Below are 24,717 nucleotides of genomic sequence, written 5' to 3'. Positions count from 1 at the left end.
CCCGGGCCCCAGGATCATGCCCTGGGCCAAAGGCAGTCGCTCAACCACTGAGACCCCCAGACATCCCAAGAATGTTTAAAAAAGAGACTTAGATCATCACTGAACTGGCTTTCCTGCAACACGAGTAAGTGGGTCTCACCAGAACACCAGAAAGACCGCTCTAATTGATGTGTACGTTTGCGGTTGATGGTTCCAACTTTTCTTGTCATTTTATTCTTTTTTATGAAGGTCTTGATTAAATGTGATTTAAGTTTGTATTTGTGTAACTATTTTCATGTAAGTAAATTCAGATGTCAGTAAACAAATCTGGTCTGTCCTGAATTTCGGCTAAAGAGTCACCGTGTATTTGCAGATGCACAATTAACCTTCCTGACCCGGGCAAGGCGCGCCGAGTGCCGGGGCTCCTGCTCCGGGAGGCAGGCGCTCCCCACGCCTCCAGAGCCCCCGACTCTCCTGTCTACCGGGAGGCTGGGAGCTTGGGTGCCGTCCTCGGAGGACGGGGGGTGTCTGGAGGCCCACACGGGCTCGGCTTGAAGCCGCAGTGACCCCACGGCCAGCAGGGACCCCGGGCACGTGGGGCAGCCACCGGAGGCGAAGCACAACTGTGCCTGTGACTCTGGAGGGAGATGTGAGCCCCAAAATCCACTGGAGGAAAGCGATGGTCAGCCAGAAGGCCCGCTGGGTCCGGGGGCGGCGGGAGGCACAAGCTCACCCTCTGCGGCCCGTCCCCCCCGCCCCGTCGGTGGGCCCCGCTACCTGCGGCCTCCGGTCAGGGACACACGCGGCCTCCACCCAGCAGCCCCGTGCCCGGCTGCCCAGAGCGGCTCCGTGAGTCAAGCCTACCTGCCACCCGGGCTGCACCTGACGCCACGCTGTCCTCCACGGGGGCTGGGCACTGAGGGGCTCGGTTGGGGACCGGATGCTGAGGCCATGACTGCTGAGGTCTGGACACAGATGGGCACCTCTGTGGGACTGAAGCTGCAGGCTCCGAGGGGCCTGAGCTGAAGGAAGTCCGGTGTCTGAGGAAGACTCCCAGCGGAGACGCAGCGTGAGGCCCAGAGCTCCAGACTGGACTCCCTGTCCTCCTTCGTTTGTCAGCTGGGCTGTCCCTGCGGTGATGGACAGACGGGCGACAGAGCCACACACGCTGCTGCTGCTGCTCCGAGACCTGCCCCCGCCACACGATTCATTCAATGCAGTTGTCCTGGCCGACACCGGGTCACTGCCCAGCGCTCTGCCATCCAGCGTCCCCTGACCCGGCCTGTAACTCGGCGGGAGGCCCGGGAGGGCCACCCCCTGCAGGACGGCTCTGCATGGCCGGGAGTGGAGCCTGTCCAAACGCCTGCCGGCGCCGTGTGCCCCCAAACGTGGGGATCGAAGACTCATCCCCAGCTCTCTGCGGCCACCTGCCCATGGAACCTAGGGCGGGGGGCGGGTGTCTGCGTCCCCAGATTATCCCCGGGTTTCCAGTGGCTGGAGGAAGAGAAGTGGAGAATGAGTGATGAGCATGTGGACCAGCCACTGCCGATGATCCTGGGAGGCGAGGGGAAGAACCGCCTCCACTTCGCACAAAGTCCTGGTAAGCCTTGACTGGATGGGTTTCTCACTGTGGCAAAATACACATGACCTAAACCGTGCTCTTTTTAAGCATCCACGTCAGTGGCATTAAGCATGCTCACGCTGTCGCGCAACTCTCACCGCCACACTCCCAAGAGCTGTTTTATCTTCTCAGGCTCTGGAAGTCTGTCCCCATGGAGCCCCCCCTCCCCCGGTGCCCTGCTGAGCCCCGCCAAGTCTGCGCGCACAGCCCTGCCCTCCTGCGGGCTGCAGAGCCACGAGCTCACGTGTGCGCGCTGGCCAGAAATCCTCACCAAATTGGCATAAGGATTTGTAAAGAACCAGGCCACAAGTTTCTAAAGGTGCTTTAAAATGTGCACAGAAATCCCAAGTGCCAGTCCTGTGCAGAGGGCAGCCAGCCCGGGGCGAGGTCTGGCTGGTGCCCTGCACGCGGCCTGCCCTGCTGCGGAGGGGGCCCGGCTGCTAAGCCCCGTTACTGATGTCCTGGGACTCAGGGCAGTGGACTCTGAGGCCCCGAGCACAGTCGTACAGTCACGGTCACTACCGCCGGGCCGTCAGAGCATCTCACGTGCATCACTCCACCGCTCACTGCTCACAGTGGGTCCTGAAGCATTTTCCAGAAGAGGAAACCGAGGCCCAGGGTCAGTGCTGGGAGAAGCAGAGGAGTCCCAGGCGGGCACCTGCCCCCCACCCTGCAATCCTCCAGACACCACCACCCCCGGTAGTGGGTTTGAGGGCTGCCTCATCTGGCAAAGTTAACTATTCAAATTCTTCCAGAAAACTGGAGATACTTTCCACGTAGAAGTGGGGAGCTGTCTGCACCTCCACAGAGGCCCCATGTGCTCATACTCTCAGGGACTCAGGGATGCCCAGGTTCTCAGAACGTGGTGGCCGCATCTCGTGGGAGCTCATCGAAAGGCAGAACTCAGGGACCCGCCCAGAACTAGTGTTTGCATCTTAGTGAGACCCTCCCATCCCCGGGACCCACCTGTGGTTGGAGGAGCACGTTCCCCGGGGGCAGGTGCTGGGGTCTGAGAAGTCCGGTTTGCACAAGCCACTGTCTCCATCAGAAGGTGAGGATAATCATTCCCTCAAAGGGTTTTAAATTGTTAAAAATGATCATTCGGTACACTTACGTATGACGTCGCTAAGTACAGAGAAGCTTCCTTCTCATGGCATTTGGGGGAAAACTGCACTATTCAGTTTTAAACAGCAAGATTCCAGGAAATGATCTGGAATCACTTATAATCAGAAAATGTAATGGAAAAAAGATAACCTAGGATTGAGCTGCGAGTACTAACAAAACAAAAACCAAAAACAGAAAGAAAAGGAAGCCCTTATATATAAAGGAAGCCCTTATATGTAAGAAGTGTTTATCGTAGCAAAATACTCCGTGTCTCTGAGTGGTTAAGTCTCAGTGCTGGAAAGCAACTGCTTATCCTGCAATTAATCAGTAAATTCAGCAGAAATCCAATTGATATCTCACGTGGCTTTTATTTTTGAAATCTGATAAAATGATTCTGACGTTGGTTTGGATGAATAAGCCTGTGAGAAAAGCCAGGAGCATTCTGACAAAAAACCGAGGACGATGGAGAAGTAGCCCGTCCACACCAGAACATGCACTGGGCCTAGACCCCAACTTTCCACTTTTCTGCATGTGTTATGTTTTAATAAAAAAGCCACACACATGCATGCACCCCACACACATACACGTGTGCACACACACACAGGCACACGCAGTGCTACAGCCACCAGATGAGAAAGATCAAAGAACAGAAGAGAAAGCACAGAAGCAATCCCATATATGGTAGACATGGAATTTACAATCAATCAGTGGAGAAAAATGTGGTTAGAATAACTGGCTAATATCTGGGGAAGAAATCAAGCTGAATGTATCATCCTTTGCCCCCCAAAATTTTTAGCTAGAGCAGTTTTTAATTTTTAAGATTTTATTTATTTATTCATGAGAGACACGGAGAAAGAGGCAGAGACCCAGGCAGAGGGAGAAGCAGGGTCCCTGCGGGGAGCCCCACGTGGAACTCAATCCCAGGACCCTGGGATCATGACCTGACCTGAAGGCAGACGTTCAACCACTGAGCTACCCAGGCGCCCCTACCTAGAGCAGTTTTAAATGTTAAGAATGAAATAAAAATCTTGCAAAGTTGTAGATGCATAGCGACATATCAATTCAAATAATGTACAGAATTTGGGGGAAAGAGGGCCTTTCTTGAGTGACTCTCAGGCTAGAAACCAGAGAAAAAGAGGCTGACAGACATGACAGGTAATCCTCCATGTGGCCACGGGTACCATAAGCATCGCTGATGGTAAATAAAAATTATAAAGTGGGAAAAATATTTGTAACATATGAGAGAAAAACAGACTTACTAGCCTTCATATATAAAGAAGTCTTATAAATAAATAACAAAAAGATGCAGGCCCCAATAGAAAAGTGGGAAGACGGGAAGTACACAAAAGATATGCACCCAGCCAATAAATGTACCAGAAATGGGCTGCAGGACACCCAGATTAAAAGAATGAAAAGTCAGCGGCAAAGATCAGAAAGCCAAGGATCAAAAAAGAACTTTCCCCAAAAAACAAAATCGAATCTGATCAAGCTTTCAGATCAACTACCAACTTACAGGATATACAGCGGTCAGAAGAGTAGGTAAAACATGAGACACAATCAGCATAATCTTGACACAAACTCTACACACAAACCAGTTTCTTGAAAGTACAATCAAGGGGGGTAAACAGAAGGGAGATGCTTGATCAGAAGACACCGAACTCATCAACTCGCCGGATGGGTAGACCTTATTTGGATCCCAATTTGTACAAGTCGTAAAAAAACAAACTGAACCAAACCAAACCAATCATTTATGAAACTGCGAAAGCATGCAGAGCTTTAACCAGAGCCTAGAGACTAGAGCACACGGAAATAAGCACGGTGACCCGACGTTACGTGTGGGACCTGCTTCCGGGGCGTGGAGGGGGTGGGCGGCCGAGCCGGCCCTGGGCTGAGCCGGAGTCAGCACTGTTTCTTCTGCTGACTTTCAGACGTGTTCATAATGTTCCAAGTTTAAAAAAAGAACAAAGTAGACTCTTCCGAGTGTTAGTGAAAGAGAAGGGACGTGGGCTCTTGGGACCAACGTCCTGGAGGGCAGACAACCAGAATGTACCCTCTGTCTCACTGAAAGTTCTCTTGTGGAAATAATTGAAAAACTTTCTGGAAACGTGTAAGAATGATTATCCAGTAATTTTTGTAAAAAGCAAGTAGATAGATGAGCAGTAAACGGATGGAGGAATGAGGAGCAGCGACACACACGTTCCGTGGGGACCGGACGGGGCGCTGGGGCATTTCTGCTCAAGGGGACGATCTGCAGCCTTTGAAGGAGGGGACCTCGTACACATTCACACCAAGAAAACATGCACATGACGTTCACACCAAAAAGTACACGTCTATGGACGTACATGTTTACGGAGCCGGTGTTACAGGGACGGACATGGAACTGCCACCGTCAGTGGCGAGACTGGGATGACAGGGTTCTGGGGATTTCCATATTTGTATTTCATTTTCAGTGATGGATAATTTTTCCTGTACTAAGCATGGTCTGAGGCATAACTTTAAATGTTTCAGAAAGAAAATTGTAAATATATCTTTAAAGGAGGCAAAACATTTCAAATAATGTTACCATCTCTTCCTTAACCACTTAACCATGCTTTTGAGTTCTCTGAAGTGGGCGTTTTAGAATTTCTCGGTGTCGAAGCCACCATAAACCCATTTCGTGAAAGGATAAGAGGGACGTGCTCATGTTTTGTCCCTGCACCAAATACAAACAACGGCGGATTGTGGGTTAAAGGACAAACCGAAAGGTTGTGTAACGGCAGCACGCACACACAAACACGAGCCCGCTTCCTCGGGGTGCGAGGGCAGCTCTCTCCCTCCTCTTTTGACAAGTAAACACCGATGAAGCCCTTTAAAGGGATGAGCACATTTTGTGGGCGGCCTCGAGCCTGCCACGCTGGGTGTCCTGGCCTGGCCTTCACCTTGAAGACGGAAAAGACGTCCCCACACTTACCTACAGACTTTATAAACCACCTTTTCTGGCAAAATGGTAAGACGTGGTGTCGCAGCTGTCAAAACAATGGGCCTGGGCTCCAGGGCGGACTACCTGCCACTACCCCACGCGACGTTCTCCTGCAACGAGCAGGGGGGCCCCTACTGTCACACTGCAGCAGGCCACGCGGGCCCACAGCCACCACCTGCTTCCCTGTCTCCGCTTCCCATGTCTTCTACAGCGAACAAGCATCACTCGTATAGTCATGAAACGGCCAAGCAAACAAGAAGTTTTACCTGGACACTGATTTCCCTCAGAGGCTCCAAGCTGCAGGGCCCAGGTGGACTGGGCAGGCGGGAGAGCTGAGGGTGAGGCCAAAGGCCGCCTTGGGGAGGCAAGGCAGGGGAGGCCGGCCGGGGGAGGCCAGGCTAGGATGGGCCCTGGGACGGGGACCCCGTGGTGGTCTAGTCTGTGACCCGGCCTGAGCAGACTCAACATGGTGAGCTAACACCGGAGCCGCACCTTGCGGGCACCCCGCCGACTCGCTCTTCCGTGAGCGTTCCCTCCCAGTCGGGGAACTGGAGGGATTCATGGGAAAGCTGCCGGTCCAGCATTACCCCACCATTGTCATTGTCCCTGCTGCTCTAAGCTTTCCTGTCCTCTGGCTTCCCAGAGGGGTGTCCGCTTTGGGGTTTGAGGGGTCGCGCACTGGGGCACAGGGGCGACCACCGAGGGTCACCCAGGCCATGCGTGAATGCCTCTCTCTGCTCCCAGCAAACCCTGTGGGCCATCACCCCCTCCCACAGACACCCTGGGGGACGTGAGCCTTGCACCCCATCTGGCTGGCTCTGCACGGGGTGCCTCCCACCAGGCAGGAAGGGGCAGGGGGCTTACTCTCCACGGAACAAGCTTTCTTCACCAAGTAGCCGCGGCGATGTGTGCGCTCGTTCCCCAGCACAACTAAGTAAACGTGCGGCCTCCTCCTCTCCCCGTGAATCTGGGCGAAACGGACGGGCTGACGCACAAAAAGGAATGCTGTGAATCTAAGAAGCTCTGCGCCCCCACGGTTTCTCTAAGAATTACGACGCGTCTCCTTTATCAGAGAGGAGCACAAGAAAGCTCCCTGATGGCACCTGTTTCACGGCCACAGACCTCAGGCTCGCCGCTCCAGGCCTGGGCATCCTGGTGAGGACGGCTGGCTCATCCCCGGCAGTTGGTGACCTGACTCTGGGCCACAGGACTTGTGACCTCCCCGGATGCCGGAGGCAGTCTCCTCTTTCCTGCGACACAGCAGTGCCCTGTGATCCCGGATAATCCACAGCACAGCTGGTGTCGTACGGGTTTCCTCCCAACACCCAGTCTGCCCTTCTGCGCCACGTGAAGTCCCTCCATGACCACATGCCGTGACCGCTGGCGGGCTGGCCCTGCGGATGTCGGTGCTGAGGGGCAGCCGCTGGCAGGGAACAGGCCATGGGCATGAGATGACCAGGCAGGGAGTGCAGGGCCTCTGCCCACCACCCTGGCCTTGGAAGGGTAAAGAGCCTGAGAGTGGAGCTGGAACCCAGTGATTTTGTGAGGACCGTGTCTGGTAAGTACTAGGACATCTCAGGAAGCCTTCAGATCCAGGGAAAGTGACACCCGTCTCCACAGTCAGATGATGCATTGAAAACCCAAGAAAAGTGAGAAATTTCAATTTTAATATAAAAGAGGCCCTGTGCCCGATAACTTCATTTGGGGAATTACACAGAACGGATTGGACACCAACATTTAGTAAAATTCAGTTTAAGATTATAGAGTATTTTAAATATAAAAATAAATCTTTTAATTAAAAATGAGCATATAAGGAGCCCTGGGTACATCCACAAAACTACTGGAGAGTCTGAAAGCAGAGCTACATCTGGATATGGTTCCATGAGCCACAGGGTTCTCTAACTTCATAGGAAATTTGACACTGAAATGTTCTTTAACTTTTACATGATGCAAATGATTTCCTTGTCAAGAAGATACATCTGAAGGGTGCAGCAGGTGCCAACAGTCCGAAGGCTCCTATGAGGTGATGGGGGTCCTCCTGGCTCTAGCGCGGTAGGCGATGGGATCTCCTGAACCGGTGATTCCAACAGGTGGGTGCCCAGGTCCATCTGTGAGATTGACACTTGTTGGCACATGGACGTCTTGAGACCCAAACTGGAACCTTCCAGCTTGCTCCTTAATGGTTCTCGGTGTGGTTAAGATGTCCCTACGATGATACAAAAATACATCGTGGGAATTAATTTATCGTGGCTGTCTGTTCACCCACATGAACGAAGTACTGCATTTAAGATGACAGGGCTACCACTTGTAAAGGATGTTTTATTTATGAAGTAAATACACATTTACAGACTATATATTAGCATGTAATAAAAGATATTTAAAGCACTTCCTACAGTGCCTGTTACATAGAACGTTCTCAATAAACATCATTTTTGTTCTCCCCTACAGTGCTATGAGAAAAAAAAAGAGTGAAAATATAATTTATATATTCATAAAACAGAATTTAAAAAGTACAATGTCTAAATATTGAACAGGGATCCATCACAAAGGCGCTGTAGTGGCCCCTCTCAGGGGGACCAGGCTCTGGAAATGACCCAGGTTTGTAAGCATCCAGGACTGCTGCCCACCTCACCTCATGCCTCCTCACCTTCACCCGCAGAAATAACTGGGAGGACCAGATGGCTAGGGGCGGACAGGTGGCCAGACGCTGTGCCACTGTGAAACGAGGTCTTGTCCGGCATGTAGAAACCGTTGTCCCACTTGGCCACAATCCCGGCAAAGAGCGGTGTGGATCTGTGGCCCAGTGGCAGGAGCCGGCAGGGGAGCCCTGCTCTCCAAGACCACATCATGATGCCAGCGGGCTGGTCCACGATGGTGTCCATTTCCTAGAAGGCAGTGCTGCCCTGAGCCATGGGGACCCAGCCTGAGAGACCTGGGACTGGTGAGCAGGAGGCAAGGTGGCACCCAGGCTTGTGAGCCCCCGTGTCACAAGGGTGGATCATACAGGTGGATTGGAAGGGGATGGTCTGGAGGCCGCTGATTCTCCCTGCTGAGGGGTCTGGAAGGCTTCACATAGGAGAGGACCAAGAATCTTTCAGGGTTGGGGAGGGCCTCCCAGGTAATAGGAACGGCAGGTCAGAATGTTCCAGAACTAGAGAAGTCATCTGGGATGAGGGAAGCCAGGGTTCACAGCACACACAGGCAGGGACAGGAGATCTGTCTGGAAGCTCAGGCTGTACCCTGATTGTGAATACAGGCAAGGATTCAACAGGCCTGTGTTTCCCAAAACAGTCCCAGAGATGCATGTGTAACAGGCATCCTTTACAAAAGGACGTTTTGCAAACACTGGATTGAACAAAATCAAACGAGTGTCTTTACCATGATTCTTGTTCTTTGATCATCTATGCATCAAATCTCCAAAAAGTGGGGAGGGGATGTAGCTTTTCCCAAACGTCTCTGGCCAGGAAGCTCCTGCCGTGAGACTCCAGGCAGAGGCACCCAATGAGACGCTCTGCTCCAGGCACAGGAAGTAGCAGATATGAGGTTAGAGCTGGCAAAGCTCCCTGTGAGATGCTGTGGGACAGGGAATGCAGCAGACGGGCTCAGGAGGCCAGACTCCAGAGGACGGGGCCTCTTTCTGGGGGACAGTGGATGGCCTGGTGGGAAGGGGACCAGACAATGCTCTTCATCGTCATCTTCTCCTCCTCCTCCTCCATCATCATCATCATCATCAACACTGTTGCCAACAGCACCACCACCATGTGGCTCATAAACTAAATTTTCTTTTTAAAAAGGCCTTTACTAGGGATCCCTGGGTGGCTCAGCAGTTTAGTGCCTGCCTTTGGCCCAGCATGCCATCCTGGAGTCCCGGGATCGAGTCCTGCACTGGGGTCCCGGCATGGAGCCTGCTTCTCCCTCCGCCTGTGTCTCTGCCTCTCTCTCTCTCGATCTATGTCTATCATGAATGAATAAATAAATAAATAAATAAATAAATAAATAAATAAATCTTAAAAAAATAAAATAAAAAGGTCTCTACTGGGGTGCCTGGGTGGCTCAGCAGTTGAAAGTCTGCCTTTGGCTCAGAGCAGGATCCCGGGGTCCTGGGATTGAGTCCCGCATGGGGCTCCCCGCAGGGAGCCTGCTTCTCTCTCTGGCTGGCCTCTGTGTCTCTCATGAATAAATAAGTAAAATCTTTAAAAAATAATAAATAAAAAGGTCTTCACTGAGAGGTCTCTGTCTGGCCCCACCCGCCCTCCTGTGGCGCAATGGGGTTATGTGAAGACGTGCTGGAGGCAGAACGGACCAGACTGGAAACAGTGAGACAGACAGAGCCACATCACTATGAAAACCCAGACCCAGGATCTTAAGCACAAAAGAACCTGCAGAACCTGCTCCTTTAAGCCTGTCAGCCAATGGCAGGTCAGGTTCCCACATCGTCCCATTCACTCTTCTAGACGCGTTCTAATTATCAAGGTCCCTTCTGCAGCACGGAGCCACAGTGACACCCGAAGAGGAGCCTATCCTGTCCCTGATCTAGAGGGAGGCTGTGGGGTCCAAGGACTCTGCAGTGTGACAGGTGGGGTCTGGGCGCTGACCGCGTCTCTGACTCAACAGGAGCCTTCCCCCAAGTCTCATGCTCACTGACGATGCCCTGTTGCCCCATCAGGCTGGAAAGTCATCTTGTAAGAAACAGTGGGAACACATGGCTTTTGATAAAATACAACTCTGACATTTTTCTACGATGAGAAAGACGTTTGTTAAAGACAGCTTTTCTTCGTTTCTAATACTGTGATACAAGGGCCTCGGGCCCAGACGGTCCGCACGTGGACACAGCAGAAGGACAGTGTCAAAGCAGGAATCCTCTCGCCCGCAGAGAGACAGAAGCATCGTGTCGCATTCGAGGGATCCTGCAGATTACGGGCCGCCTTCCCGTCAAACACAGAAGTCAGAAGGCAGTGAGAGGGCTATTCAAAGTGCTGACCGACAATCCCTAGAGAGTTCTAGATCCAACCAAACTAGCCCCCAGAAACCAAGGCGCTCCTGAAACAGCCCGGGTACACAGACAGGCTGTCACTAGCGGACCCAGCTTGTGACAAATACCGGAGAGAATCCTGCAGGCTGATCTGAAAGGATACTGGACGGACCTGAGGAAGCCTAAGTCACATTTTTCTGAAAGTGCTAACTTGCCTTTTAATACAGTTCACCCTCTCCTTGGGATGGAACAGATTTTACTCTTCACGAAGCTTTTGCTCTGTTCTTCTAGTCAGCCGAGATGCGCTGCTCCTCTCATCCGGAAGAAATAACGTGAATGTGGTTTGTTTCCTAATTATTACCACTGAGTAAGAGTTCACCTTTCTCTCCCTCCATCCAAGCTACCTTACCAGTGAGCCCACCGCCTGGGGCCTCCTGCATCAGAGGGCCCCCTCTGGCTGTGCCTCTCCATGGGGTAAAGAATCCACAGGGCCAGTGGGATGTTCTGACCCTAAGCCCCTGTCCCCGTTCCAGAGCCTACTTCCTGGGCCCGGGCCAGCCTTTCTCCAGGTACATTCTCCTGAGGACAGACCACCCCACTGCTGCCCTACTCCAAGGGGTAGCTGCTTGTTGGAGAGGGTTATGTGAGGTGGGAGTGGGGATGACAAGGAGCCCGGACTGTCCTTTTAATGTGCTCAAGGCCCCATGTCATGCAGGACAGAGTCTGGGCTGTGCCCAGGAGCCAGCTTTCCCTCATCCCAGCAGATCCCAGCATGGAACTCCAAGAAATCCAAAAAGTCTGTATTTGAACTGGCCTTCCACCTTGCTATGAAGGCTTACTTGTCAGCCTGAGTCTGAAGGAGCTGTGGAGAGCAGGGCCCATATCAAGGGAAAGGGCACTGCATTGTAAAGATCACTCTTTCTGCCTCTGTTTCAGATTTTCCCATAGCTCGAAGGCTCTGGAACTTGCCCTAGCCTAACCGCTGTAAGACCCTTCCCGGGGGTGGGAGTGGACAACAGGAACAAAGCTCAGTACTGAGCAGTACTCAGCAATAGCTTGGAACGAGGAACTTGGAACAATAATGAGCACTTTATAATGTCTCCCACTGATTATCCTCGAAGGGATCAAGTTTGAGGAACACTCTGTTCAGACTGGGGGAAAGGATAAGTGGCTGGGACTGCAGTCAGGGGAGGTGGAGTCAGGCCAGGTGGCATCCCATAACCTTCCCCACTTCTGAGGCTGAGTGGTGCTCGTGCTGGGGAGGAAGATCTAGGGCTGCACCCAGGCTCGGGCCTGTGCTGGGAGCAGCTCCACCTGCCCCAAGCAGGCCAACCGACAGCGCTCACGCCCCAGATGCACGAGGATCACAGAGGAATACTGTTGAGCTTATTAAGACGACAAACAGGTCATTTTGAAAATAGGGGATACGGAGGAATGCGCGTTCTAGGAAAAGCCTTGAGTTCAAAACTAAAAAACAAACTGCACGCAGAGCTTTCCTGGACTTTAAAAGCAGGCACGGAGGACAGACGGTCCAAAATCCGGTTCCCAGATTGTTCTCTTACATTGCATTATCTCAAACTCCGGATGTGGGCTCTAGTGGAGGGGCACTGGCACTAGGAGCGGATGCTGGGGTCTCACGCAGGCTTCCCTGTGAGGAGCCTGAGGACTTTAAAGAACCCACTTACTGGGTGCTGCTGTCTTTTTAAATTTTTGTTTTAGTTTTTTCATTTTATACCTTTTGACCTCTCATTCCCTGCCTTTGGCATCCACCAATCTGCTCTCAGTATCTATGAGCTGCTTTTTCTTTTTTTAAATAAAAAAATTCCACATGTTAAAAAAAAAAAAAATTCCACATGTAAGTGGGATCGTATGAGAGGAATCTTTTTCTGACTTCTCTCACTCAGCGTCACGCCCTAAGCTTCATCCTTGTTGTTGCAGGATTTCATTCTCTTTATGGCCGAATAACATTCCACTATGTATATATACGACAGTTTCTTTATCCATTCATCCATCCTATGCTTGAGTGTTCATCTCCTATCCAGCAAGCGTGGCGAATAGTAGTTCTAGCACTATCTGTAGCTTTTCTTGGATTTTCTATGCAGATAATTATATCATCTGGAAATAAGTTTACTTCTTTCCTTTCCAATTTTTACACCATTGCTTCTTTTTCTTAACGTGCCAAAGGTCAGAGCATTATCCCTCCCTGGAGAGTCAGGAACCCAGCACACCCGCACACTCGTGCACTAAACAGAAGTGGCAACAGCAGGCAAACTTGTGTTTCCCTCTTCAACAGAAATGCTTCCACTAAATAGGACAAACCCTACGCCTCCCCAGGATAAACACTTCTATTTCTGGTTTGCGTAGTTTTCATTGTGAGTGGGATTTGGAGTAACTGGATGTTGTTTCTGCATCTATTTAGACAATCATTTGGTTTTTTTTTTTTTCCTTTTACCAGTGTAGTAGTTTTTCTAACGTTAACTCATCCAGCTTTTTGATAACTTTCCCGATTCATCTGTTACTGGTCTGAGTCCACCTTGGTGGACATCCACATTTCCCGCGGGGGGGTGGGGTGTGGGGAGGGCTCCCACTGCACCGGCCATCCTACCCTACGCTTACCACAGCCAGCCCACGTGTTCACACAGGCACTGCCCCCCACCCCCTGACCACATCAAAGATGTCCTGCCACGGTCTTCTGGTGTCTGTTTTCACCAAGAGGTCTGCGGTGAAAGCATCATCCCCCCGCCCCCAGAACAATCCATTACGTCTCCCCAGCAGCCCCGCAGGACTTCCCCTGTATTGTCTTTCCACTTCCATGTCTTTCCGCATCCATGACAGATGTGCAGAGACATCAAGCCCAAGACCCGCCCACCATGATTCCAGGAGTACAAAAAGGTACAAAAATGTACCACACCCTCATGAAGCACCGCATCGCTTGGGAGGGAGAACAGGAGATACACCCTGCAGATCCTGAGCCCTCGCACCCTAAGGAGAAATAAGCTCATCGTCCTGAACTTGAGGTCTCTCATTCTCAGGAACATTAGTTACTCTTTCAGTTAATACTAACGTTTTCCATGTTTAATATTGCATCTAAATGGTACCATTCTATACACAGCCTCCTGTCATTACCTTAATTCATCCATTCTTATTGTGTATATTTTGTTGAATTAATATACCCAAATCCACTTGTCCATTGTCCTACTGGACAGGGGAGTTGTTCTGGATTTTTGCTAAGCAAGCAATGCTACTATAATTTTTTGTTGACATTTCTTCAGGCATCTGCTAGGGTTCCTTCCCAGGAAGGAATCTTCTGGGTCCCAGGGAGTGCCCGTCACCACCCTTAGCTGGTATCTGATCTCCCAGTCACCACCCCAAGGTACACGGCTTCCAAGGTGGTGGGCAGATCCTTTCACTCCGCATTCCTGCCCACATTTTCATCATCAGCTTCTAATGAGCGACTCAGCACACTGTTCACCATCAGTCTCCTACCGATCATCTTTAAAGAGTTCAAGTTTGGGAAGCAATGCTTTAGATGCGGGGAAAGGATAAGCGGGCAGGACTGAAGCCAGGGGAGGTGGACTAGACAATAGAGGATGTCTCATATCCTCCTCCACACTTCAGAGCTACGTGACTATTTTTTCTGCTAATTTGATGATTTAAGTTGATACCCTTAATCACTAGCAAGGCTCAATGTCCATTATGTTCACTGGCTGATTTGGTTTCCTCTTCTCTGAAATGCCAATTCATAGACTTTGTCCATGAACCTGCTAGGTCCATTTGGTATGTCACAACTGTCTTCCTGCTTTACGGCATCTTCTTGAACAGTGATGAGGAATTTGGGTAAGCAATGTCTTAGGTACAGTCAAGTGTATCAATCTTTTCCCTGTGGCTTTATGAGATTTTATAATTCTCCGTTTATTTACTTTGCACATTTAGGGTCTTTAACCTTCTCTCCAGCTCTCAGGATTGATCTGTGTGTAGGGTAGAGATCTAATCTGATTTTTCCTCATACAGATGGCCACACGTCTTAGCAGTTAGAGGACCTGGTGGCTCCCACCTGAGTTGCCTTCTCTGCAATGCACTAAGCTGCGTTATACCCAAGTTTAAAGCCCTCAAACTTATTTCACTGGTCTATTTCCCTAACCCTCGGCCAACAGCACATTGTCTGAATTCTTACAACTTGGTAATGCATCTTGACATCTGACAGGTGGGTGATCTTTGTCACCTTGTTCTTCCTCTTCAAAATTATCCGGCTACACATGTCTTTCTTTAATTCTGGGAAATTCTCAGCTGCTGTTTTTTCAAAAGCCACGAGTCTTTTCAAGTCAGGCCTTTTCATTATCTCTTCCTCTCCTGTTCTCTAAATTTGTTCTTCTGGATTTCCTGACAGACCTTCCATTCTTTCCTCTCTCAATCACACTTTCATACTTTCCATCTCTTTACGTCCCAAGCTGTTTGGGATGACTTCCCCAGATAAACTAGTTCACTAATTCTGTCTTTAACTATGTTACTTCAATGATTGTATCACTCACTTTTAGGGTTTTTTTTTTTTTTCCGGCCTTCCAATTTTTTTTCCACACTGTGCTCTCCTTTCATTATGCCTCTGTCTTCTTAAGATTTAGTTTTATTTTTAGAGAGAGTCCCTGAGTCGGGGGAGGGGCAGAGGGTGAGTAAGAACTTCAAGCAGACTCCCTGTTGAGTGCAGAGCCCGACACGGGGCTCAATCTCAGGACTCTGAGCCAAAACTGAGAGTCAGTCTTAACCGACTGTACCACCGGGGTACCCCTGGCTGTTTCTTCTTAATCAGTTTTTTTGAAATTTCAAACAATTATCTTTATAGTGAACTTCACACAGTGAGATTCTTTTATATTTCAGAATCTTGGAGGTTTGTATTCTCGTTATAATTCCTGAGGTGCCCCCCCACGCCCCGCAGTGGTAGATCTGTTTATGTTGTTTATACGCTGAGGCGACATCCTCCACGCACACGGTCTCAGCTCTGAATGCTGTGTGCCTCGGATGGTGGAGGTGCACTCGCAGGATGATTCTGCATTTGCCACTGTCCAAGGCTTAAAGGACTTCAAGAGTCTGTATCTATTTTGTGTCCGTGCTTTTCTTTTGGTTCATGTACCACGGGGACAGAACAGATTTGGAGCCCACACCCATGTATGGCCTGCTATTTTAATGTCTAATCCCCTTAAGGTACAGAGAGATGATCTGGGCTCAAGACTTTATGCAAGGCTCCAGGTTCTGGCTCCCATGCCTCCACTGGTCAAAGTCACATCTGCCTCTGGGCATTAGAATTCCAGCCCCCAGCCTCCCTCCCCCCGCCCATTCCAGGACCAACCCCAACAAAGGAGGACCTCGTAACAGCCACCAGGGATGGGTCCGTATGTGATGCTCTTGTCTTCTCTCTGCACTCACCAAAGTGACCATGTACCTGACGCTCTCACCTGGAGCAGAAGGCAGCACACAAGCATCAGCACAGCCTGGTAGGCTCCTAGACAGTCTAAATTACCTTTTCCTTAAAGCACTTTTAATCCATGTCACCATCTCCTCATACTTCCACTTACTTTATTTATAGAGAAAGAAGTGTTCGTTTTGTTTCTCTGGTCATCTAAAAGCTCTGGGATCCTTCAGAGTCTGGAAACATAGTTTAAAAAAAAAAAAAAAAAAACTATTTTCTTGGTTCCCATACTCTAGAGAAAACATTTATTGCCAGAAGCTAAATCTGAAGATTTTGTAAGAAAGTCTATTCAAACCCCTCTATTTTGGGATTCACACTTGGCTGTACTGACACAGCCGAACTCTTCTCCTGGCCAGGCCACTCTTCCAGATAATAATAATTCAGTGCCATGCCTTCACCAAGGAGCTCTCCTTGCGTCTGGGCGTGATGTCTGCGAAGAGCCGGGCCCTCACGGCATGCCTCCCAGTGGGTTAGAGCTGCTCGCTGCACCCAGTGTGGGGCAGGGAGCCTGGCAGTCAACACACGTCCGGGCCAAGAGGAGCAGAGATGGGCAGAGAGGGGCAGAGAGGGGCGGGCTGCAAAGGGAGCTGGAGCCCCAGCCTGCCCTTCGACCATGGAGAACCCGATTCTCCTTATCTGTAAATGGACGGGGTTCAATGAATCTAGGGTCCCCGACAAACCCGGGGAAAATGGACAAGCATAAATTGATTCTCACAGAATAATCAATGAAATTCACTTGATCCACCTGATTGTGTTTTCTCCTCTCAGGACATAAGAATAAAAGACTGACAAGAACTAGCTATTGCTGAAACAGGACACAAAGACCAGACCACTGCACATCGATCTTCCTTCATCTGTGTCAGGACATTACATTTTCATCTCAGTCTCATCCGCGGCTTGACACCTGGGCCGCTGAGCTTGGCCACAGCCATCGCCCTATGCGACGCCGGCACAGGAGAAAGGCAGACGCTCGTGCACACAGGTTCTGGGGCTGTTCCTGTTTTAGTGCTTTGTTTAGAGATGCTACAGACGTAGGGAGAATTATCAATAAGACAGGTAAGTAAAATAAAACAAATATTTTAAAGGTCGACCATTTGGAGATAAAAAAGTGCAAAGAAAGTGAGTGTATCCACTTAGAATCAAAATAATCACACGTGGGCTGCCCCGCCATCCCTGCAGGGGTGCCAGGCAGCAGGCATAGACCAAGGCCCCGATGTCAGGCCCTCGATTTCTGCTCCCACCCCCTAGTCCCCGCAGTCAGACGGGGCATCTCAGTGTCAAAAAGTGAGTAGAACAGCAGCTCACTGAGACCACTCGCATAGTATTTGCCCTCAACACCAATTAACGGGCTGTAATCCAAAATCAACTTGTTGGGTTGTGTGGGGTGAAGGGTCCCTAAAACAAAAATGTCATGTTTTGCACTTTGGCCTTTATATGACAATTCTCTACAAGTCTGGGTGATAAAATACAGTTAACCCCAGGTAACAGAACACACACACACCAGCGAGCAACATTAAGGACCTGACTCTTTCTCAGTCTAATGCCCAGGCACACCACACCGCCAGCTGACCCCGAGGGGGAGCAGGTTCTGGCCACGCTCCCCAACACAGAGCTTGCTGGGCTAGACCCAGGGACCGGAGAGAGGGCAACAAAGAACCAGAGGCCCATGTTTAAAACAGCAAACCCAAGAGGACTTGTCCACTCATTAGGTAATTAACCCAGGAAGGGTCCAGTCAGAAAGGAACCTAGGTATTCCATGTGGCGAATTCAATGTGGCTTCAAGCACACAAATGGTGGAAGAGCAGAAGAGCCACATGGGGAAGGGCAAGGCCACCAACTATTCCCCAGGTGGGGAGGGCGGAGGGAGGCAGTGGCATGTCCAGAGCCCAGTAGCTCATGCCGCCCAGCAGGAGCTGGGACCAAGGGGGACAGCTTTGCAGGAGCTGGTACCTGGGAAGGAAGGGGCAGAGGGAGAGGTGCTCTGGCTTCCATCTCGCCCTCCTCCCCACTCCAGCGTCCAGGGTCAGAAACCAGAAGCCAAGGAGTCCCCCCAACACCCAGCAGAGCAGAGCAAAGGTGGGGAACAGAGCTGAGAAAAGACAGGCAGGTGACCATCATGCCAACCCGGTAAGATCTGAGGGTGGCCTGCCCCTGAAGGGCTCCTGCGCCGGGGTGCGGTGTCAAGACACCGGACATGGGACGCCTTCCCATGTCTCAGTGGTGGCTCAGCGGTGGCTCAGCAGTGGAGCGTCTGCCTTCGGCTCAGGACATGACCCTGGGGTCCTGGGATCAAGTCCCGCATCAGGCTCCCTGCAGGGAGCCTGCTTCTGTCTCTGCCTCTCTCAGGAATAAACAAATAAAATCTTAAAAAAAAAAATTTAAAGAGACCAGACATGACTGGGAAAACATGGTAGCGGGAACACAGCATCTCCACTTAGCAAATGAGGGAAATCTGTTCTGGCTCTAGTTTTCGGCCGTCTACCGCACCGACCGCACCGGCCGCACCGCGTAGCTTCACTGGATTGCCGCAGAGCGCCCGCGAAGCCCCGGTAGGTCTCCCATTAAATGAATCTGCAGAAGACGACGTGGCGTCCGCCTGGCCCTGGGCTACCGTGGCCCCGGGGCCAGCAGGCTGAGTGACCCGGCGACGCAGCGAGCGCCCTGGCGGGCCGGGCCCCGCTGAGCAGCGCCCCCTGTGAAGGAAGGAGGGTCCCGCGGGCGGCCACCGGCCATCGGCACTGCTCTGGGCTCGCAGCCTCAGACAGGGCAGCAGAGAAGGGCAGCCTGGCCCCGGGGACACCCGGGAGGATGGAGCGCCACATCCCGTGGCAAGGACGGGGACGGTCTCCCTGCGGTCGTCAGTAACCCGAGCGGGGGGAAGCAGGGCTAAGAGGAGGCGCCCCTACGAGCAGCGAGCGCCACGGCGGGGTCCTCCTGCCAGGCGGAGCAGCGGTCCCCGCAAAGGCAGTCAGCACAGAGGGGACCACGTGGGGTGGGGACCACACGCCAACCTGGAAACAAGGTGGACGAATTCAATCGAAAAAGTCCTCGCGCACCTGAGAAGCCAAGACCCTGCACTGGTGAGAAACAATTCATGTTAAAGACGAGGAAACGCTCCGGAGGAGAAAGACAGCAGGTGCCCAGGCATGAGCTGAGACAGCCGCGCGGGGACTCAGAGCAGGACTGGCCAGTCAGCAGCACACCGGAAAACCAGGTGCAAGGGAGGTTCTGGGGGGAGCAAGCAGCCAGGGAGTTTCCAGGGGGAGCACCAAGGGAGATTCTGGAGGGAGTACCCAGGGAGGTTCTGGGGGGAGTACCCAGGGAGGTTCTGGGGGAAGCATCCAGAGAGGTTCCTGGGGAAGCAAGCACCCAGGGAGTTTCCGGGGGGAACACTCAGGGAGGTTATGGGGGGACCTCCCAGGGAGGTTATCAGAGGGAGGACCAAAGAAGGTGAGACTCATACCCAAGTTTCCCTTTAGGGATCTACAGACCCCTGGATGCAACCTTTGCTTCTCTGACCCCAGGTCTCCACCCTGGGTCCACTCAGGACCAATGGTACAGGACAGGGCACACACATGCACACAGGTGCACATCTGTGAATGGACCTATGTGTCTAATAAAGTCTTCTGAAATTTGGAATTGCTGCCCATCAGTGATTTACTGTTAAGCACTTCTCCCTGGGATCTTGCATTTCTAAAAATACTGTTTGCTTTTTATTTAACACTGAACCTCCTGATGTTCCAGAATACAAAAATAGTGTCTTATTATTTTAAAAGCTTAGGAGAGAAACTAGCCATATTATTAGAAAAAGAAGATATACGCAGCTATAGTCTGTTCAAATATCAAGAGGTGTGACTTTTCAAATTCACATTTCAATCTTTATTTACATAGGACTTTTAGAAACAGTAGGTGTAAATATTAAATCACCCAAGCCTGGGTGAAATTTTATTGAGAATAACTACAGATAAAGGGAAACTGATTTTTTAAAGTCAGTTTCTGAAATTTAGATAAAAAGAATATCGAGCACTAAGGAAAAAATGATGTATTTACATATCAATATAGGTTCTCTGCTCACAGATTCATTTCCTATGAAACAGAACAGAGGCAAGCTTGGGGAGTTACAAAGGAAGGAAAAATCCTAATCAAATAGAAACTGTTGTTCAAACAGAATATTAGCTAAAATGATCCAATCAGTTGCTTGAGCCAAATTTTTTTTCTTTAAGCCATTCATGCCAGAACACAACGTCTCAGAGCATTAAGAATCCATATTACGTTCCAAGTGTTTGCCCAACAGATGGGGGGATTTGAAAGATACATTCCATGGAAATGGGATGAGAACCAGGAAGGTTACCAGTTAGTAACCAGCATTAACACAATTTACTCATAATGAGGCCATATTTCTCAAGGTAAACATTATGGATTTGTATTCCAGGGCATGTCTGGCTGTTAAAGGAATCAATCTAAAATACAGTAAGTTCAAGTTGCCAATCTTTGACTTCACCATTGTTTAGGGTTGCACCATGGAATGCAGCATAACATGCAGAAATTCTCCAGAAGATAAGCGTAAGAAAAGCATGCCTTCATTGAAGGAGTCAGACACTAAGCTCTGTTTTCATATTTCTCCAGTGACTTCAGATGATCAGAGGTTCACATGGGCAATAACTGGCACAGTGTTAGGTCTTCATTTGAAACAAAATCATTGCCTCTCATTGTAAAACACAGTAGCTTGCAATATGCCCATTCAAAATCTTAGAACTGACCAACTCAACCTTTTGCTCATCAAAAACAGAGCGATACTTTTTTCTAAAATTCTTTAGGGGGAATCTAAGAAATGATCACATACACAGATACACACACACACACACACACACACACACACACACAGACCCACATTCTCCTGGTTTCTATGTGACGGTTAAATGTAATTCTATTTTATGACAATATTAAGAACCTAAATTTAAAATTAAAGAAACAAACAAGAATTACAGAGGTTATCAAAGACATTAACTTGTTCTTAGAATAAGTCCAAAATTAGTAACACAGGTATTACTTATTAGTATTAATAAATATTAATTACAGGTATTAGTAACTCATGTATACTTTACAATTTCCTGCCCAATATGGAAACTGAGAATCTAACTCTCGCCATGTTAGACCTCCTTTACTTTGAATTAATGGTGTGAACACTGCATTTCTCCTTCTGAAATCTGAGGTTTCTGTGAAGTTTACGGGACACGAAAACTAGCTCAAACAGGGAAATAAGAAAACAATGTCCATCCCTATTCGGATAATTAACTGAGGTCAAGGCTTCTCTCCAAGATGTCCTCAAATGACCTCTATTAACTGTATCCGGTGCCCTGTTCCCTTCCCTGAACCCTGTGTTAAGAAAAAATTTTAAGTGCATTTTCTTTTTTTTTTTTTCCAATCTCAAGCTGGAAACAAATCAGTTTGCACCCCAGCAGAATGCCAAGGAAAGCTTAAATCAATCTGCACCTTTTTATTTACATCCCTCAGTCCTTAGAAATGTAATTGCCGTTTTTATTAACTTTGTTTTATGGATCTAATATTTAAGAACAAGTCTGTCTTTTATGTCACAGCAAGAAGGTTAATGCACTTACAGACTCCCCCGCCATACATCTCGGGCAAGGCTGGGCCCAGCTCCTTCCGCCGTTCTGAGGAATCTATTTAACAAATCACAGCCGCAGATGCATCAGAAAGTGATTATTTACACTTTGTATTAAAATATTTAAATGGGTCATAGCTGGCCTAGTGGGAACAGGAACCTACCCCCACACGTGGCAGCCCCTCGCCGCTGCAGGACACTGGGGCACTGAGCTTCACAGGGGCTCGGCCCCACTCTGGCCCGGCTGCTTCTCCTCTCCTGCATGCCCGTTTCTGAAAGACACCAAACGTCACTTGAGGAGGCTCCTGGAGCACTCGGCACTAATTGGATTTGCCTTCTGCAAACTTCAGCTGCAAACACAGACCCCTGTGGAGCTGGATGAGTTTATAGGACGTTTGAGGGGTGACTTTAAACATCGTCTTTCAGGAACAAGTTCCATCAGTTACATTTAACCTCATTATTTCTAGCAATGTTTGGGGTTTACCTCACTTTATAGATTTAATATAGACATTTTAAACAATTTTGGTCACAACTCTTATAATAAACTATTGTGATATTGGAAATATACAAAACCTATCAATTTTGTTCAAGAAACTAGCTCTATGCTTCAACACATTTTGCCTAGTTTCGAGTTACATGCTTTCTTAATACAATATAAACAATTCACATGTAAGTAATTCTTTGTCTTACTGACACTGAAGAGCAAATTAATTTTACTTATTTTCAGGTTGCACACATGCTCCATAACTAATAACCTTTGGGAAAGTTAGCACTTGGTTTCTGCTTCCCTGTGAACCTTCTAAAGAAGATAAATCACAAAAGCAATCCTCTAATGCTAAAGGAAAAAAAATTTTTTTCACTCTCAAAATACCAAGACTTTGAGCAGTCCCGGTGGCTCAGTGGATTAGCACCGCCTTCGGCCCAGGTTGTGATCCTGGAGACCTGGGATACAGTCCCATGTCAGGCTCCCTGCGTGGAGCCTACTTCTCCCTATGCCTGTGTCTCTGCATCTGTCTGTCTGTCTGTCTGTCTCTCTCTCTGTCTCTCTCTCTGTGTGCCTCTCATGAATAAATAGATAAAATCTTAAAAAAAGAAAAAAAGAAAAAAAAAAAAAACAAGACTGAGCATTGTGAAGGGTAATAGTGTTTTCAGGGACACAAAGTTGAGAAGTAGGAAGACCTCTGCAAGTGGTCGTGAAGTCCATCCGTTGTCCCCAGGCCCGCCTGCAGGCCCTGCTGCTGGACAGCTCCCACCAATTCAGAAAACACAGCCCTTGCACGGCAGCTCCCTCTGCTTCTCTGGTCTCCTGCAAACCATCATCATGGTTTATACCAAATCTGTTTCTTATCTATACTTATTTGTATTTTCTAAATTGACTTGTCTTTTTTCTTTTTTTAATTACTGGATTCACTCAATATACCATGGGTTTAGAGTGCTAGTTTTACTGTCTTTACACACCTTAAAGACTACACGGCATTTTGAGATTAAACTGGAAAATGCTGAACTCCATGCCCCCCCAGACCACTGAGAAGAATTTCTCAGGTCAGTGCTTGACCTCCTAGAGGCTGAAGACAAGGCAGGTGAGGCAGTCACTGCCTTTCTTATGGTTACCCCCAAACGAAACTACAAATTCTACTTCAAACCATGTTCCAGTCATAACATGAAGTCAGAGAATGTGAAATACAAAGAAAAAGGTAAGAGAAAAGCCACTAGGTCCTGTCATGTGCCCCTTGTGCCCCCAGCTCACACCTGCCGTCATAAACTCCGGCGAGCCAGGCCAAGAGGAAAGTCTACAGAACAGAGACAGGCACAGTAAAGGGGTGAGAAATCCATACAAACATGAAGAAACGCCAAAGCGCATCTCTGTCCAATAAATAAATAAAATCTAAAAAAAAAAAAAAAAAGAAAAAGAATATAAACTCTCAATTTCTATTTTCTGTAATTGTTATAAGTAGGATTTAAATTTTGTCAAAGGATTTTTTCAGTATCTGGGTAGATAATTGTACATTTTTTCCTTAGGTTATATAAATATTAATAGCCTTAATTTACCTATTTAAAGAAAAAGGTTCTTGATTGGGCTCACAGAACAAGACCCAATTGTATGCTGTATACAAGAGACATACCTAAAACAGTCATTCTAGAAAGGCTAAAAATGTGAAAGGCTGAACGAAAGTAAATGAAACAAAAAGAGAGAAGCAGACCAAGTAGAATTCAAGTCCCAAAGTGTAAAACACAAGAGGATGTATTTAATGTTAAAAGCCTCAGCCTGCAATGAAGAGATGATGCTCATGTACACCTAGGCACCAGGAAATACAATTACCACCTTTACGAAGCAGAAGTAACAGGACACCAAAGGAGATGTGTAGAGGCATATGTTAAAAATGGGAGATCGAATACACCATGTCCATACAAGGCAGAGCAAGTGCACAAGAAATAAATTAGGATCTAAGCAACGCCATCAACCAAGGTAGAGTTTATACATATATAGTGAAGTCTACACTCTGATAATAGAGAACACATATTTTGCTCAAGAATTTATAGCACCTCCCTACAAATCATCATATATTAGGGCACAAAGAAAACATTAACAATTTCCATAAGATAGAAATACTGCAAATAATATTTTCTGATCACAATGCAATAAAAGTAAACATTATTAACAACGACAACAACAACAAAACAGAAAGACACTTCTACTTAGATATTTAAAAATTCTATTACTGACTCTTAGTGAAAGAGGACAAACTAAAAGTATAGAATTTTTAAAAAATAATTACGCAGAAAACACTACATATCAGAATCTATGGAATGCATTTACAAGCAGTAATCAGGGGGACCTGGGTGGTTCGCCTGGGTAGTTGGGTCACCACCTGGGTGGTTGAATGTCTGCCTTTGGCTCAGGTTGTGATCCTGGGGTCCTGAGATCAAGTCCTGCATTGGGATCCCCGTAGGGAGCCTGCTTCTCCCTCTGCCTATGTCTTTGCCTCTCTGTGTGTCT

At 48.8% G+C, this 24,717-nt stretch overlaps 1 protein-coding gene across 18 annotated transcripts in view; it reads right to left on the bottom strand.

The window, feature by feature from the left end:
• The window catches only part of C29H10orf143 (chromosome 29 C10orf143 homolog), a 97,209-nt gene that overhangs the window by 53,516 nt on the left and 18,976 nt on the right, over positions 1–24,717 (bottom strand). For 10 of the 18 annotated variants that reach the window (XR_012020380.1, XR_012020381.1, XR_012020379.1 and 7 more), the window contains 3 exons: positions 21,884–21,991; positions 21,715–21,777; positions 7,309–7,869 (listed from right to left, as the gene is read on the bottom strand). Coding sequence is in view for 1 of the 18 variants with exons in the window: in XM_072804853.1 (XP_072660954.1) it covers positions 7,859–7,869; positions 8,311–8,548; positions 21,715–21,777; positions 21,884–21,991 (420 nt within the window). In the remaining 17 variants the exon portion in view is untranslated. Of the gene's footprint in view, positions 1–7,308; positions 7,870–8,310; positions 8,549–16,202; positions 16,273–19,911; positions 20,776–21,714; positions 21,778–21,883; positions 21,992–24,717 lie in introns of those variants that run through there. The other 8 variants (XR_012020390.1, XR_012020391.1, XR_012020392.1 and 5 more) reach the window with 4 other exon arrangements.

The sequence above is a fragment of the Canis lupus genome, chromosome 29 (genome assembly GCF_048164855.1).
Source record: "Canis lupus baileyi chromosome 29, mCanLup2.hap1, whole genome shotgun sequence".
NCBI lineage: Eukaryota > Metazoa > Chordata > Mammalia > Carnivora > Canidae > Canis > Canis lupus.
This window is presented reverse-complemented; position numbering and strand designations above follow the sequence as displayed.